This window comes from Melanotaenia boesemani, chromosome 14 (genome assembly GCF_017639745.1).
Source record: "Melanotaenia boesemani isolate fMelBoe1 chromosome 14, fMelBoe1.pri, whole genome shotgun sequence".
In the NCBI taxonomy this organism is placed as follows: Eukaryota; Metazoa; Chordata; class Actinopteri; order Atheriniformes; family Melanotaeniidae; genus Melanotaenia; species Melanotaenia boesemani.
The window spans coordinates 21,099,506-21,115,589 of NC_055695.1; the positions used below are offsets into that span (position 1 = coordinate 21,099,506).

General features: G+C 39.7%; 1 protein-coding gene across 2 annotated transcripts in view; it reads left to right on the forward strand.

The window, feature by feature from the left end:
• Positions 1-13,054, forward strand: part of tle5 (TLE family member 5, transcriptional modulator) — a 44,442-nt gene extending 31,388 nt beyond the window's left edge. Inside the window, exons 4-7 of one of the 2 annotated variants that reach the window (XM_042006017.1) lie at positions 281-325; positions 7,409-7,471; positions 8,205-8,279; positions 9,731-13,054. In XM_042006017.1, coding sequence (XP_041861951.1) covers positions 281-325; positions 7,409-7,471; positions 8,205-8,279; positions 9,731-9,958 — 411 coding nt within the window. In that variant the 3' untranslated portion in view covers positions 9,959-13,054. The remainder of the gene's footprint in view (positions 1-280; positions 326-7,408; positions 7,472-8,204; positions 8,280-9,730) is intronic. The other variant, XM_042006018.1, reaches the window with a different exon arrangement.
• Positions 13,055-16,084: the final 3,030 nt, after the last annotated feature.

A 16,084-nucleotide genomic window follows, 5' to 3' on the forward strand; every position in this document is an offset into this window, starting at 1 on the left:
CTGTTCTCTGAAAATTAATCTATGAAGAGTTTCTTCAGTTATAGTGCTTTTAGTAACACCTCTTGGACTAAAGAAGGCTTGTGCGCTGATTTGAATTGCTTGATGCTTTTGAGAAACTGAACTTTAGATCTTGACATGTTAGCTAAGAAGTTTACAGTGTAACCTAAATGCACATTTAACTTCCAGTTGATTTGTTACAGTCGTTTGCAATAAGATCTTTTTATTAATTCTCTTAAAACTGATGCCTGTGTTGTTTAAACTTTATTCTTTCTTTTTCTAGTACTATGAGATGTCCTATGGGCTCAATATTGAGATGCACAAACAGGTAAGTCTTACATTACTAAATCTTATAATGCCTGATTTTTGCAAGTGCTGATGTTGCAGTGATCTGTAGAGGCTTGTTTCCATTTTCCTTGTCCTTATGTGATGGTGTAGGTGTGAGTGGAAATAAATAAACAAGACCATGTATCTGGGATTAAATTTAGTTTCTTCTACAGACCATTTAATAAAGTGCACTATAACCTTTACAGGTGAACTTAATTGGACTAGCTATAAATTTCTGAATGCACATGTTAACCTGTTCAGTGTTTGAGTGATTATTGCACAACATACTCTTCTCTAACAAGGTAATTAACAGTTAATTAATGAGTATCTGAACAATGAATCAAGCATTAAATGTTCTGCTTCAAAGACAACTTGTATCTAAGCAGTTGTCTCTATCATCGTGTTTATTTTTACACAAGACTAACGCTGTGTCCGAATGTGCACCCTACTCCTTACATAGTGCCCTATATAGGGGTCACGCCATTTTTTCAGAATGTCCAAATGTCCAGAGAGAAAAAAATTAGGGCACTCAAAATTACCCACAGAGCATCTTGAAAAGTAGTGAGCATCAATGGTCACTAGACGGGTCAATATTGACCACAATGCATTGCGGGCAGAAGCTCAACATGGAGCAAGGAGGCGAAAAAATTGAGCTGCGCGAAATTACCTATAAGCCAACAAAGAAGGAATAAAATACAGCATAAGGAATAAAAATAAAAATATTTATACACAACTTTGGATTGGATTTGGAATGACATCTTGACGCGGGTTGTAGTTGCCGTGGTGACGGCGGTACTCACGTGGTTTGCGGCGAGGAAAAAATAGGCAGCTTCGTGTCCGAATCACCAAGAGAATGAGTCACTATGTAGTGTGCTATGTAGTGCAGCCCTATGTAGTGAAGGAGGGGTTAGGGAGTAGGGTGGACATTCGGACACAGCCTAAGTCAACACCTAAAATATTACAAGTTATTGACATTGACATTTTTATGTCGTGGTATGCCCACCATTGCTGTTAGCTTTTTTGTCCTAAAATAGTTTGAGATTAATGAATTATCATTGCATAATTATACTGAAATACCCTACATTCATGATATTATATCTGTTTAACATGAAGTTATTTCTGTAAATTTCACCCCAAATTTGAATATCCCTAACTTTATGTGAGAAGTGTATGTGCATGTGTATGTGGGCTTCAAATTAGTTTTATTTGATTCTATACAAGGCTTTTATACTTTAAAAAATGTTTTCTGTGTTTGTCATTTTTGCACCTGCATATTTATCTATCTGCAAAAATCGAGTCAGGATCCTGCATTTACAGCCCATAGGGTGTTTTGCAGTTGAAGACAATACAGAGAAGCCTTGATTCAGCCTGGGGAGGGGAGCCGATGTCCATACATCAGTTTGTGTGGCTGAAGCTGGTGGAGTAATTTATGCTCAGCCTGTAGGTGGGAGAGAGCAATGGGCCTCCAAAGGGCCAGCCCTTATCGGTGACCTCGTCTGGATTTGCACGTCCACGCACATACATACACACACAATCCTTATGATTGACTGCGCACACTGACAGCCATATTGGAAGAAGCGAGTATGCCTTGACAAATGGACACGCATACACACACGCAAGTAGCAGCTTCCATGATTTAAAGACCTTCACATTTATGCACCCACACAAACTGTGAGGTTGGAAGCCCAAGACAGGCACTGTGATGCATGCTGAGCACATACACACACATACACACACACACGGAGCTCTGTGTGTGTACTTCATCACACTTTTTTTCCTTTTTGTCACTGAGAGGAAATTTGCAGGCACAAGTCAGGTTGTGTGTTTCATATTTGTGTATTTTTGTCTTTGTGTACAAGCGATATTGTGCATTTGCTTGTGTAATTTTGCACTGACTGTCTTCATTTTAACAAAAAAAAAGAAAGAGTCTGTATGTGGGTTGAGCCTGCCAACATGAGTTTTGGTGTATGTGTGTGTGCACCCTTCTACAATAAATATGCACAGATTTTTTTGTGTGTATTACACACACGTTCACACTCGGCTGCGTGCTTTTCTGCATGTGTGCTCTTGTTTTCCTGTGAGCATGCTCCCTTTGTGCACAGCGTGTGTGGGTGCGGCGAATGGCCACTTCCATTAGAGAGTTGAAATTGAATGGGATGTGTGGAAATGAGTGTCGAGGAGCATTCATGTCTCAGCCTATTGTGCAGACACAGTCTCCCCCTCTTTCCTCCTCTTTCTCCTGTTTCCACCTCCATCTCTATTTCCATCTTTTTCTTAACCCTCACACATTCAGTAGCTCCCTCTTGATCGCTCTGTCCTACTCGATTTGAAAAATGCCTCACCACTCTTGTCTGTTCACTCTCTTTCTTTCCTCTCTTTTCTCTGTGTCTCCATGTTTTGTCTCGGAGAGAAGAACCAAGGTCAACCAACAGACTGATCAGGGAAAATATTCTGGGAAACTATTGTTTTCAAGTCCCTTTTGTTTCACTATTATAGTTTATCTGTTGTTCTGCATAGCTACTCATGAATAAAATCATGTGAATTCTCTTGACATGCAGTTATCATTACACCTACTGAACAGTAAAGGCAAACTATGCATATTTAGTCTTTGTTGGTTAAATGGCCTGAAGGTCTGAGTTCAAATGGATGACTCTAAAGCCCCTTCTTTTAATTATAACAAAGAAGAATGTGACACAGAAACAAAGGATGAGAACGGCGGACATCCCGCAGTTTGTGTTCTTTCTTATTGTTACTGTATGTTTATACGTGGCTCTGTTGCTGCTTTGTTTTCAGTGTAGACTCGTACAGTAGGTGACAATTTATTCAACCAACAAATGGATCGCAGCATGTCAAGCTCCAGTCTTTTGGTTTGGATTGGTAAGATTGTGACCCCAGCAGAAGGGTCCCAAAAAAGTAGGACTGGTCGGATATTATGGTACCTGTGCCTTTGTCCTTTGGGGGAAACAGAGCTTAACAAATCTGAAATGTACTGAAGAGCTTGACCATAACAAGACTTTAGAATAAATTCTTTAAACAAAGTGGCATTAAGTGGAGAGGTGATAAAACAGGAGGCATGCTCAAACCCTCCAAAGTGCAGGGAAGATTTTTTTTTTTCCTCCAATGGCTAAAAAGTATCACACACATTAAATACACCTGGCAGGAAGCACTTCCACAAGGCCATCCAGAGACAAAACCAGGACACTCTGAGGAAGTCTGTGTAGTGTTAGGTTTGTTGAGGCTGTCTTTTATGCTTCCTTTAAACATATTTTACATCAGCTTCAATATACTGCTTTTGCCTCTACTTGCTTTCTCCTTTAAATTTACATTTTAAAATGAGAGACGATAAAGCTTATTTAAAAGAGCAAAGACAAGTAAAACAGATCCAGTAACAATACATTCAGAGACATTGATCCTTAATGTTTCGATTTTATGAAGCAGAGTTTTATGTTATACGTGCTCTGGTCTGTGCACATTGAAAGCTTTTGTCAGAGTTTTAAGAAAGCTACAGAGAGGACTCGAAAGAAAACATTCAGATGAAAAATCTGCGAGAATCACAGAATAAACTGAAATAAAACAAAGGAGAGAAACTGGGTTAGACGAGAAAAAGAGATAGATGGACTAAAGGGTAGTGAAAGAGAGGAAAATCCATAGATGGCTTGGAGCGAGTCCCGCAGAGACGTTTGAAAGAGACATTTTAGAGATGTCAGAGATTGTATGTGTAATGATGAGCAGTTAGGAGTGAAGCGCTTGATGGGGAGCTGTGCTCTGCATGCCTAATGACTTTTAGGAGGGCCCCTCTCTCATCACGCCATGAATTAGGCTCTAACACAATTACTGCTGCTTTGCATATCTCAGACGGATTGGATGATTACCAGCCAAATGTGATAAAAGACCTGCATGTAAGAAAGATGTGAATGAGGTGAAAGAAAAGACGCGGTGTGTGTTTGCATCAGTTATTGTTATTTTGTGTGCATGTGTGTGTAATTGGCTGTGTATCTGATAGTTTTGAAAGGAGTATTAAGTACAAGCAACTTAATTAATGAGGTGAATAAAGGGATTTTGATGGGTCTGATGTATGTATGTGTGTGAGTGTGAAGCCAGATATATTTGTCCCAGTTTAGGAAGGTCATAGCAGATGTTTCCCATACTAATGAGAGTGTGATATGAATCTCCAAAAGATGATTTACATTCAGTCAAGATTTAAAAGGCCAGGTCTGGTCAGTTTTTTTTTTTTGTTTTTTTTTTTTGTACTAAACCCATCAAAAACATTAAAACCAGGAAGAGATTGAACCTATTAACATTTTTTGTGTTATTATTATTATTATTATTATAATGAATGTACCCCATGATGGATTTTACCGGATCAACTATGATGTAACTGAAGTGTTGACTTACAGCTTTAATTCAAGACTCGTAGCTGAAATATCCATCTGTTCACGGGACAGGTTATTGTAAATATTTAAGCCTTCATTTTTGTCTTTAGGGGTAAAACTTGTTCATTGTTATCATATAATTAACTCGTCCATTGAGGAACATTCTTCTTCCTTGATTTGAAACTTGATATTTTGCTCGACTTTAAGGTCAGAATCTGTCTGAACTGCATTCAATAACGTTTTTTCCAGAATCTTAGAAAATGAAAAGTTTTTGTACCGGCAGTCATGAATAAACACCAGTAACCCTGTTCCATTGGTAGCCAAACACGGTCAGCCACCACACTACCACACCCTCGTTTTAGCCCTTCCATTCTCTATCTCTTGCTTTCTCTTACTAACATTTTGGTACGTTACTCTTGGTTTCATCTTTGAAGAAAATGTTGTTCCACATCAGGACAGGCTTTTTCCAGATGGTTTCAATCAAAGTCTCTTCTAGCTTTTCTGTTCTGGAGTGGAACCAGTCCTTATTAGCTTGAATTGAAACTCCTGTACTTATTAATTAAGCAATATTGTTTATAGATTTTTATAATGAGACACCCGCTTCCACAAGAGTGTTCTGGCTTGGCTAGATGTTGCAGAATCAACCACCTCAGTTAACTTCCATTGGCAATACAAACCTTTTATTGTTGTATTCATTGAGTTGTCTTATACCCACTTTTACTTTTACATAACCACCTGTCTACAGACAGAAGGATTCTGTGTTATTTAAAAACGCAGATGGACAGACGTGTATGCTCTCAAGGACGTAACTATGCAGAGAAGTTATTTGTTGTAACTTGATGCTGATTGGCTAAACATTTGCATGAACTGGGAAAACAGGCAGTCTTGTCAAAAGTCATCCAGTAAAAGTAAGAAGTAAACGTAGAAGACAAGTAGAAAATCAGTACAGAACCGTTTCAAGGAGCACCTTTTCTAAGAAGTTCAGTTGTACCCCAACTTGTACATACCAATACTCCTGGGATCCAAACTTTTAATCACTAGGTTTAACAGTATGGTAAATAGCTAACAATGACTTCACTCCCATGTCATGACAAAATCCTTAACAGGAAAACAACAAAAAATGTGGTAGATCGCAAAGCCACATATCCACAGGACGTACGTATATCTGTGTCTGAGCCTAAAATTTCTGCTATGCATCTAATAAATCCTTTTTTTGTCCAGCCAAATGATGCCCTCATTCACTTTAATCAGTATATATTATTAACAGTTCCTGTGGCCAACAGTCTAATATCAATTCAGCTATTTAGGATAAACTTGAGTTTTTCTGTCGTGAAATGAAGAAACAGGTCAAACCCAGCCATGTAACTGCTTATGTGAACATGTAGAGAATACATCAAATAAAGGACTAATTCTTAATTAATTATTGGCATTCTTTATTTTTTAAAGCTTTTAAATTAATGCTGAGAGACAACCCTTAGTTACACCTTCATTTTCTTTATTTCAGATATGTTTTTGTGGTTTAAAATATGGAACTGTGAGACTGAGTTCGGCTAAATATCCATTAACCTGACTGTAGGTAGCCTAAGCCTGATACAGTATACTTTGTACACCAAGGTTTTGTTGTCATTCATTCTGAATACCCCCACTGTTGTTTTTATAGGTCCTAACAGACCTAAAACAAGTTGAAGGTTTTCTGGGAACTGCATATTATCAAAGTATGTAATAGATGCCGTCATCATCAGATGAAAGGAAGGCAGATGTTTGTTTAGTCTTCATGCTTTAGTTAAGGAGTCTCTGTAGACAGAGGTCATTGTAAACAAAGAGCTTATTTGTGGTTGAAACAGACTTAACCCATTGAGATCTTTTGCAGCATATTGGCTACACCTGTTCCCTTGGTAAGATCTCAGTATCTTATAAATAATATATCTGTGTGTGAGAGCATTGTTACTGGCAGGAACGTTGCCTCAGGGGTGGAAATAATTTTCTATAATCATTTGATCTGAGCTTTCTCCTCGTGATGAACAACATTGTGGTTTTTTATTTTTCTGTTGTCAGTCAGCTTTTCAACCTATCAGCATTCAACCCACACTTAGTATCATCTGCAAACTGCTGATGGCTTGTTGGCAAACTGCAAAACATCGTGTCTCCTCTGCACTGGTGTTGGATTCCCATAATCTTAGCTCAGAGTAGGCGGAGAACTCTCAAGAGTCCAGTTTGAGCCTCCTGATATTCAGGCTGTAGTTTTAAATGCACTCACATTTTGAATCTGTATGATGAGTGGAGATGATAAGATGCAGATGTGAGAAAATGACAAGAGTAAAACAGTTGATGAAACATTGTTTAAAGCAAATTTTTCCACTTTCCTTCAGCATTACTCACCATGCTTGCCCCCACATTTTACAGTATCCTCCCCCTTGCTTCTAGCTGCGCAGTGCAAGTAATCTTGGCTGAGCAGATTTCAGGCTGGCTGCTCTATAAGGGTGTGCAGAGGCATTAAAAACACCACGGTCAGCAACACTGTTGCACTAGATGACATGTTATATCACTAGGATGAATAAATGCTGTATTTTATTTTAAAGTATTACTACATGAGCCATCCTGCTGCTGTAAATACAAAAAAGACCAACAAATGTATGATCATAATCAAGTAGAGGTGAAAAAAGAGAGTAATTCCAGTTTTGTTCTTTAACTGAATCATTCTTCTTCCACAGGCTGAAATAGTGAAGAGATTGAACGGGATCTGCGCACAAGTCCTCCCCTACCTGTCTCAGGAGGTAAGCACAGACGCAGGCTGACAAAAAGTCGCCGCTGACCCTCTGACCCTCAACGCTATTCCTCACATCCTGGAATGAGATCACCCTCATTCCCGCCTCATTACCTCTCCACCTCTGACTCCTCACTCAGCATCCCACTTCTCTCCTCCCATCATTCATCATCACTTGTTTCCTTCTACCTCACTTTCACTTTCCACCTGCCCCCACCTCCTTCCTTACTCAGTCCATCCCTTCCCCCCTTCATTCTTGACCTCCTCTCCCGTTCCCTGGTTTCCTTGTATCCCTCCTTCATCTGCCTCCTCCATCCCATGCGTCCTTTCTTTTGTGTGTGTGTGTGTCTGTGTGTGTGTCAGTGTAATAAATGGCTGTGTGATTCAGATAAGCCATGCTCTTATCTGCCCACCAGGGGGTTGACCTCCACCCATTACAGCACACCAGTAGACCATCCATTCATCGCTGTCACACAAGCCTATTGTGTATGTATGTGTGTGTGTGTGTGCGTGTACGTATGTATGACTGGATGAATAGCTAGATTGCCAGAGGGGGAGGTGCATCACCAGCGAGGGTTGTCGGGGAGTCTGTTGGGACTATTGATATTGATCTAACCTCTCCACCTCTCTCTCCCCCCAAACTTGCCTTCCCTTGTTTCTGTCTTGCTTGTTTGTCTCACTATCCTCCACTTACTGCCCCCCTCCCCCCAACACACACACACATACACACTCTCTGTCTGCAGCACCAACAGCAGGTCCTGGCAGCTATAGAGAGGGCCAAGCAGGTCACTCCTCCAGAGATGAACTCCATCATAAGGGTACGATGTTCCAGTCCCGGGCCCCGCCCGAGGGTTTTCTGATGGATAGAAAATATTGATCCAAATGATTAATTCTATTGTTCACTTTAATAACCTTATTTATTGGCTTATTGGTCTCGCAAAAAAAAAAAAAAAAAAATGCATGAATGCAGAATGTGGGGGCTCCTAAGTCATAGTATACACATATTTAGGATCTTTAGATGTTTAGAAGAGTGTGATCATAAAGGTTAGCACTACAAAACTAACGTTTGGGATTGTTGCCAGTGATTTTCTATGAAATAAAATAAATTAAAAGGGACTTTAAAGAAGCTTTAGTGGAGATAAATATATTATTTCACTTCAGTTAGGTGGAAATAATGTAAATAGTCAAAACTTTTTGTTTCTAATATTACAGCTCCAACAAACATACTAAACATTCAATCTCCATTAAAAAGGAGCACCTTCCATTACACTTTCCTTTCCAAGTGTATATCAGATTTTTTTTAACTCAGTTTTCTTAGATTTTTTTGGAGGTCTTTTCCTCATGATGATTTTTTAAAATGAACTTACTACCACTTTAGATGTTGTGGTTGTTTGAGCTTCTAGTTACTTTTTATTTAGTTTATATTCTATCTGCAGGATGAATCTGGACATTTATTGGAACAACTATAGATTATCTGTAGCTTCCTCCTCAATTGCTAAATCAATACAAATTGGGTATTATGACCAATCAGCTGCTATCCTTATATCTGTGGCTTTAGTATTAGCTGGCTACTCCCCTTCATTATCAGCCCTGTGTTTGCTAGCCCATCCACTCCATCATCTTACTGTCGGTCTAGTGTTTGGAAGCTCAGCCACTCCATCACTCTGATGAATGAATCACAGAGGTGCCTTGCTTGTGTCTTTTGTGTCTTCCGGTGGGGATGCAGAGGATACAGGTCTGCAGGGATCTGTGTTTGTGGCTGGAAGTGTCCCTTTTGTCCTTTTGTCCAACAGATAGTTTGAAAATGCAGAGCCATCCAGTGCTTAAAGTAGGGTTGTCAGTAAAGGAAGCTGATGATAATTATCCGTGTACAGAAAAGTCAGGCAAAAGTTAAAACACTTGATTTGTTGAGTGTTTAAATGGAGGGATGAAAATATACAGGCCCAGTGCTTTTCCATTTGTAACTAAATGTCTGTATATGACAGGCGATCAGTTTATTTTATTTAGTTAAGTGCTCTGTTCTCTCCTCTTCACTAAATACATATATTGAAAATTGGATTTATTATAAATAGGCTATATTTGTTGCAGATGAGTGTGTATTTTAGTCATGACATCCCATCAAACCTAAACTATTAGCATTATGCCCCCAGGGTTGATTGCTTGTGATTTACAACAGGTCTGTGTATTGCATGTTTTGCATATCCTGCAGGGATTTCTGTGCTAGACCTGTCTGCTGTGTCTAAGTTGTGTCTGGTTGTCTTCCTTGCAGCAGCAGCTCCAGGCTCACCAGCTGTCTCAGCTCCAGGGCCTGGCTTTGCCCATGACCCCCCTGCCTCTGGGCCTGAGCCAGCCAACCCTCCCCGCCGTCACCACTTCCTCCGGTCTCTTCTCCCTCTCTTCCCTGCTGGCTTCCCAAGCTCAGCTGGCCAAGGAGGAGAAAGCGTCCCGTGACGGTGTCGACAGCCACCGCGAGGAAGACGGAGACAAGTCTGATTAGATGTTGCCCCTCCCCCTCAGCTCTGCTTTTATCCAGAGACCCGAATCTCCAGATCTCAGCTCCCTTGGCGTTATAGCCTCTTTCCTGGTCTCCTTCTCTTTGACCCACCCAACATGGGCTTTTATCCCATCATCACAGCTCCAGCGTCTGACCCCCCAACTAATCCCATTATTAAGAGAGCTTTGGCACTCTAATCTCATCATATTTACAATAATAAGGTTGTTTCCATATCTGCTTTTCTTTTAATAGCCATGACATGGTCTCCCTCTTATGTATGTTGTGTTTTTACCTACAAATGCAGTTGTGTTTTTGTGTTTAAGCTCCATTTTTCCAGTTGATATTTTTATCAACACTTTCTTTTTCTGTTCCTTCCAGTTAATCTGACTTTTACTTATTCCTGTTTAGTTTCAGTTATTCCTCACTCTCGTCCTCCCACTCTTCCCCAACATCCTGCACCTGTTCTCTGCAGGTCCCTGTGAGGCAGGACTGAACTGTGAGACTAAATGCAATGCTTTAGTGTTAAAACACAGTTTAAAAAGCAGTAAAATGTATAAAATGAAACAAAGGATTTCTTCAAACTTGAGCCTTCTTTAGGGACAATTTCACAGAGATCCGCTGTGTTGATATTCATGGCATTTCAGATTGCATGCGTTCATTCTGAGCTGCAAGTGGGCTGAGAGTTTAGATGGTGGCTTGTTGGAAATCTATGTGAAATTTAAACGGTCCTAATGCTCTCGCTCAAGACAAAAAGGTTTCTAAATTCAAATCTGGTCCCAATCACAAATACCTCAGCAGTCAACTTAATATGTTTTCTGTTATCCTAAATTTCTGTTGAGAATAAAATAAAATGATCCTTGTTTAACCCTGTGAGGTATGTTAGATTAATCCAACCAGCACCTTAAACTGAGAGGCCTCATTAAACAAAGCTTAGGTAAACAGAAAGGGGTGACCAAACTCACTCTTCCACCTTCCACCACCTTTTTCATGTTTAATGTGCACTAATATTGAAGCAGACTGTGGTGGGGGGGAGTGTGCATGTTGTGTGTTTGACAGCAGAGGGCAGCATGTGTCTTTGAAGGTTCAGCCTCCAGATAATGGCACACACACATGCTTTGTGATATAGGGAATGGCTTATTTATCCACTCAGTTTGCTAATTTAATATACAAACACCGGACTGTCATTAATCTGGTTTGTGTTGGTCTCTAAAGAGTCTGCTTTATAGAGCAGCATATTCCTGCATAAAACAAAAAAACAGCCATGCTGAATACTGTGCGTTCGTCAGCTGTCAGATTAAAATATCCAGAGGTTTAACGCATACTTGCGAATGCTGAGTAGGACTCCATGACTGAACATGGTTATTTTCATATAAGTCCCTCAGATGAAGCACAAGTGGATTTCACAGCTGCCATAAGGACCTAAATAAACAAGTCGCCCTCCTTCTGAAAGACCCACCACACAAGCGGTGTCAGGCCAGACCTGAAGTCCATTTGAAGCTGGGACGACCTGAGTGTAAGAATTTGTTCATAATTGCCGGCCACTCTGTACAAATTCTGGTGGGAGGTTAATGTGGTGGGTTCAGGGTCCCATAAAACTTTTCTTTTCTGATTTTTGCTTATTGTCACTGGACAAAAATTGCATCCCAGAGTTCAATTGTTTTGCTTTAACGCTGAAAACATAAAGACATTGTTGAGTTGAAAGCAGCCAAACGTAAGAAGCTGCTCTGATTTGAATCCCAGACCACGTTTTTCTCAGCCAGTACACTTAAAACAACATTTTTATTCATCTATCAGTAGCTTGGCCACTAATTTGAATGTATTCATAGGCCAAACTCAAAAGTTTCCCACATTTGGCCTTTGGTAGGTGTTAATTTTTGGACCCGGATATACTGTTGACCCACAATGGAGTGTCTGTACCAGTAGAGAGGTGACTTTATTTCTTTTTTCATTATTATTATTATCTTTATTTTATGGAGCTGAAATTGTAAAACATATTCTGTGTGGGGCAGATCAGTTTTAAGTTTAGTTGCAGTGTGTTAATTTGAATACAGCTTGTGTTTACAGCAACACACAACACCTCTTTGCTCTCGTGGCTGAACTAAAACTTGGTCTCTAGCACGATGATTAAGCACATTTTATCCCAGTTGAAGGCAAACTCAGTACACACTATATTCTGAGAGATCAGACAGGGATGAAGCCCATTGTTGTGTAGATTTGTGTGTACAAACAAGGTGTGTATAAGCAGCTGTACAGGTCCAGTGGTCGCTGATAAACCAGATGAAATGTGTTGCTCTTTTTCCAACCGAAGCTAACTTCTACTCTGCTTGTGAATTAAGCTTGCAGCACGTCGTCCTTCCATCTAGCCACAAACTGTCTGTATCTAGCTACAAACTGCACTCGTCCTAGTGATAAGCAGAATGTGTAGACGAAATGAAACACACCTTGATGCATGTTTGCGAGGAAAAGAAATTGATCTCTTTCTAGAAGTGATTTTTTAAAATGTTTGATCCAGAGTTTTTGTGATCAAGGCACTTGATTTTTTTTTCCTCCCCCTTTCCTTTATGTTTGAATAGTACTCGATATAAACTAGTAGGAGAACTACAAAGCTGATGTTATAAGCATACAAATTAAACTTTATGTATTTGTTCGAGTAGTTGGCGGTGCTCGCCTCTCTATACAGTTATACATAGAAAGCTTTACGTGTATTTGGCTGCATCTTCTCTTGTCTGTCCTGGATGATTCTTGTGCTGTTGTTACAAAACTGATGTGACACCAGGGGGAAAACTGCAGTATGATGACCTTTTTTTTTTTTTGTTTTTTACACATCCTCCTTTCTGATCCCTGCTCTCCCTCCTCCATCCCCCTTTTCCATCCACACCCCACCTCCCCAACTACTTGCCATCATAGCGTGAAGCATTGTAAGCATTTTGAGCTTTGTAAAGGTCTTTTTTTAAATACTTATTTTGTGTATAATGTAAAACTAAAAGTGTGTACTTTGACAAAAAATGTTTTGTGTCTGAAATCATAGCTTCATTTAAACAAACAAAAAAAAAAAGAAACTATCAAAATTTAAAAAAAAAAAAAAAAAAGAAAAATTTACTATAAATGATATGAAATGTTCTGCAGTAAGGAAGGACTTCTTGTGCCTTACAAATAAAGTCAATCAAATCATGAAAAAACATCATGGCTCTTCTTTGACTCTACAAGGTTGATTTGGTGATCACATTCCACTGGTCTCGCTTTCTAAACTAATGTAGGTTAATGTTGAGGCAGAGAATATAAACTAAGCATCTTTACAAAGCCCTGCTACTGAACCTTGGCAGATTTTCACAGTTTTGCCCCCTAATGAAGGCTAACTCAGCATCCTTCTTGCATCCTGTCTCTTCTCTGAGCCTCCTCTAGTCATTAAAAGTCAGTCCAACATTGACCTCTTACATCACTTTCTCTTTTCCCTGTTTTCTCCAATAATGTCCTCTTGTTGTTTTGATTCATCAGCCATGGTGCATGTTCAAAATGGCCAGTTTGTTGATCCTCCAGTTACTGTACGTACAGTGAGACACAGCTTTAATGTGATGCTCTGAGCAGAAAAAAAAAGATGTGAAGTACAGTTTCTCAGCCTTGAGCAACAAAAGCTCCAAGAATGTGCATAATGAATGCCAGTGTACCATCAAAACCAGACAGTAGCACAGTTTTAAGATCAGAAAGTTGTGTTGTAAAACAGGGGTCCTCACACCTTTTTCAGCATTGTACTCCCTGTAGAATATTTTTTCAACCAAGAACCCCCTAACACAGACAAAGCATTTAGGTTGAAAGAGGCCATCAACTCTGTGCCATGAGTGCCTGATTCATTAAAATGTGTAACTAAAGAAATGCTTTAAAATTTCAAACATTTTAAAAGGACATATTTTAAACATGTCAAAGGTGAACAATCCATGACTAAAATCAAGGCAAAGCTACAAGCTCAGACTGTTTTAATGGGGAAAATAGGTAAACAACATTAAAGATATCTTCTGGGGCTGTTTGTTCAAAAAACTGAATCCAGATAAAAGCTATCCGGATTTGGGAATCCTACTTTTCAGGATGGAGAATCACGTAATCCATCTTACTTTTATCCCGGTTATTCAAAGCAACATTGGATTGGATCACTCTGATCCAGCATCCCGTTTTTCAGGATTACCAAATCCCGATAACCAGCATTTAAAACGATGTGGTTTTCCAGCTATGTGAAGAACAACAGGTAGAAGAGCCAGTACGGGGTTCCTTGACGTAAGTTTCACTTAGTGACAACACACAGCAATCCTGAACATCCACTCCTATGTATGACTTAACATCAGAGCCACAACAAAAATAAAACTAATCCGTTAACAACTACATTGTGGATATTCTGGAAAAGTCTTCATTAATGTTCAATGTCCCTCTCCGTGACAATGTTAATTAAACACCGGAGCCCCAGGGTGAGGAACCGGACCAACCTTTGGTCTTCTGTCAGAATGAGGGACTGACTGGAGGTGTAGTGAGGGATGCAACAGATAGACATTATTCGGGACAGGTTCTTCTCTGAATATGCAGCGATGAATGACAGGAACATGGATTATTATAGTTGTTTTTGTTGTTGCTTCTGGGTTTATTTCATAGGGATGAGTTAATGTTATGTTTTATTGTTGCTGTGCTATGCTGACAGGACTAATAGGTAGCCTGTGCTACTTCATCTACTTTATCCCTATAACGGTTAAACAAATTGGGTGCAACATATATATATGAGCATATGCACTGACTAAAAAGATACTATTATTTGTACAAATCAGATGTTTTACTGCAGTTTTCTCCTGAAATCCTTGTGATCCCACCCTCTGTTGGGATCAAAGTTATCCAGATCCTACTCAAAAGTTTTAAACAACACAAACTGAAGGTTTTATCCGGATAACAACCAGGATTGGATTACGTGATCCAATCCGATTTCAGAATCCTTCTTTCCCTTTTGAACAACCCATTTTCAAGATTTGATCCAATCTGATCACCAAAATCCGATCAGATTACGTTTGAACAACCGGCTCCTGTTGTTTTTTCCCTCCAAACGTTTTCAGAACAGAACATGTTTGTAACTATCATCACTGTCAGTGTAGACAAGCAACAAGTTGTGGGTTATCACTCATATGCGGATTCTTTCAGGTGGAGTGAAACTGCATCTAAAAATTTCCCCACGATATGCTCAACACTAGCCATGTTTACATGGACACAAGTATTCTGATTAATAATGTAAACAGTTTGAATCGAAGGCAGCTGGATCGTCTAAAAGGCCTTTTCAGTTCCAAACTGACTAGTTCCAGGTTTATAAACTGTAGTTTGGCCATTCACACTTGAGGGTTGTTAAAGTCACATAAATGTCGCTGACCCTTCCAACCATCCTTTTGGTCAGTAAGATTGTTGCTCACCTGCTTGACCAACAGGTGACGTGTTATGGACAAGACTAGGTGTGAATGGTTTCTAAACTGGGAGGAAGGAGAGTCAATGCTGCACTGTAGGTGTTGGACAGATGACAACTGTAGCCACCTCCTTTGTTTAATGCAGGTTTTTTCCTGTTTAACATAGATGGCTTCCTTCTCTCCTCTCTCATACCGTCTGTCTTCCTTGTCCAAAATGTGCACATGACTGTCCTCTAAAGAGTGTCCCTTATCCTCAGGATGCAGGTGAACTGCTGATTCTTGACATGAAGGGCTGCTCTTCTGTCGCACCACAAACTTGTGAAGAGGTTGTTTGGTTTTTCTTTTGTAGAGGTCAGCGCACCCCTCGCTGCACTGGACTGCACAAGCAACTGCGCTCACTTTGTGTTTGGGTGTTTTATCTTTCAGGTGGACCAGTTTCTGTTTGAAATGTACAGCAATGTTTTGTTTGGAGAAGAAGTTTTTCAGAGAATCCATGTATGGAATGACAATGTTCCTGCACCTGTTCCTCTTTTTTTATATTGTTTGGTTTGGTGTTTATATTTGGATTTCTTCGCTGGCTTGATAAAAGCTCAGATATTCACTGGTTTAACATGCTTTCTTGACATGCTTGTGTTCCTTTTTTTAAATTTCCTGTGTTTCCCACTGTTTTGTTATTTCTTAAGTATTGGTACGCCAGTACGATAAA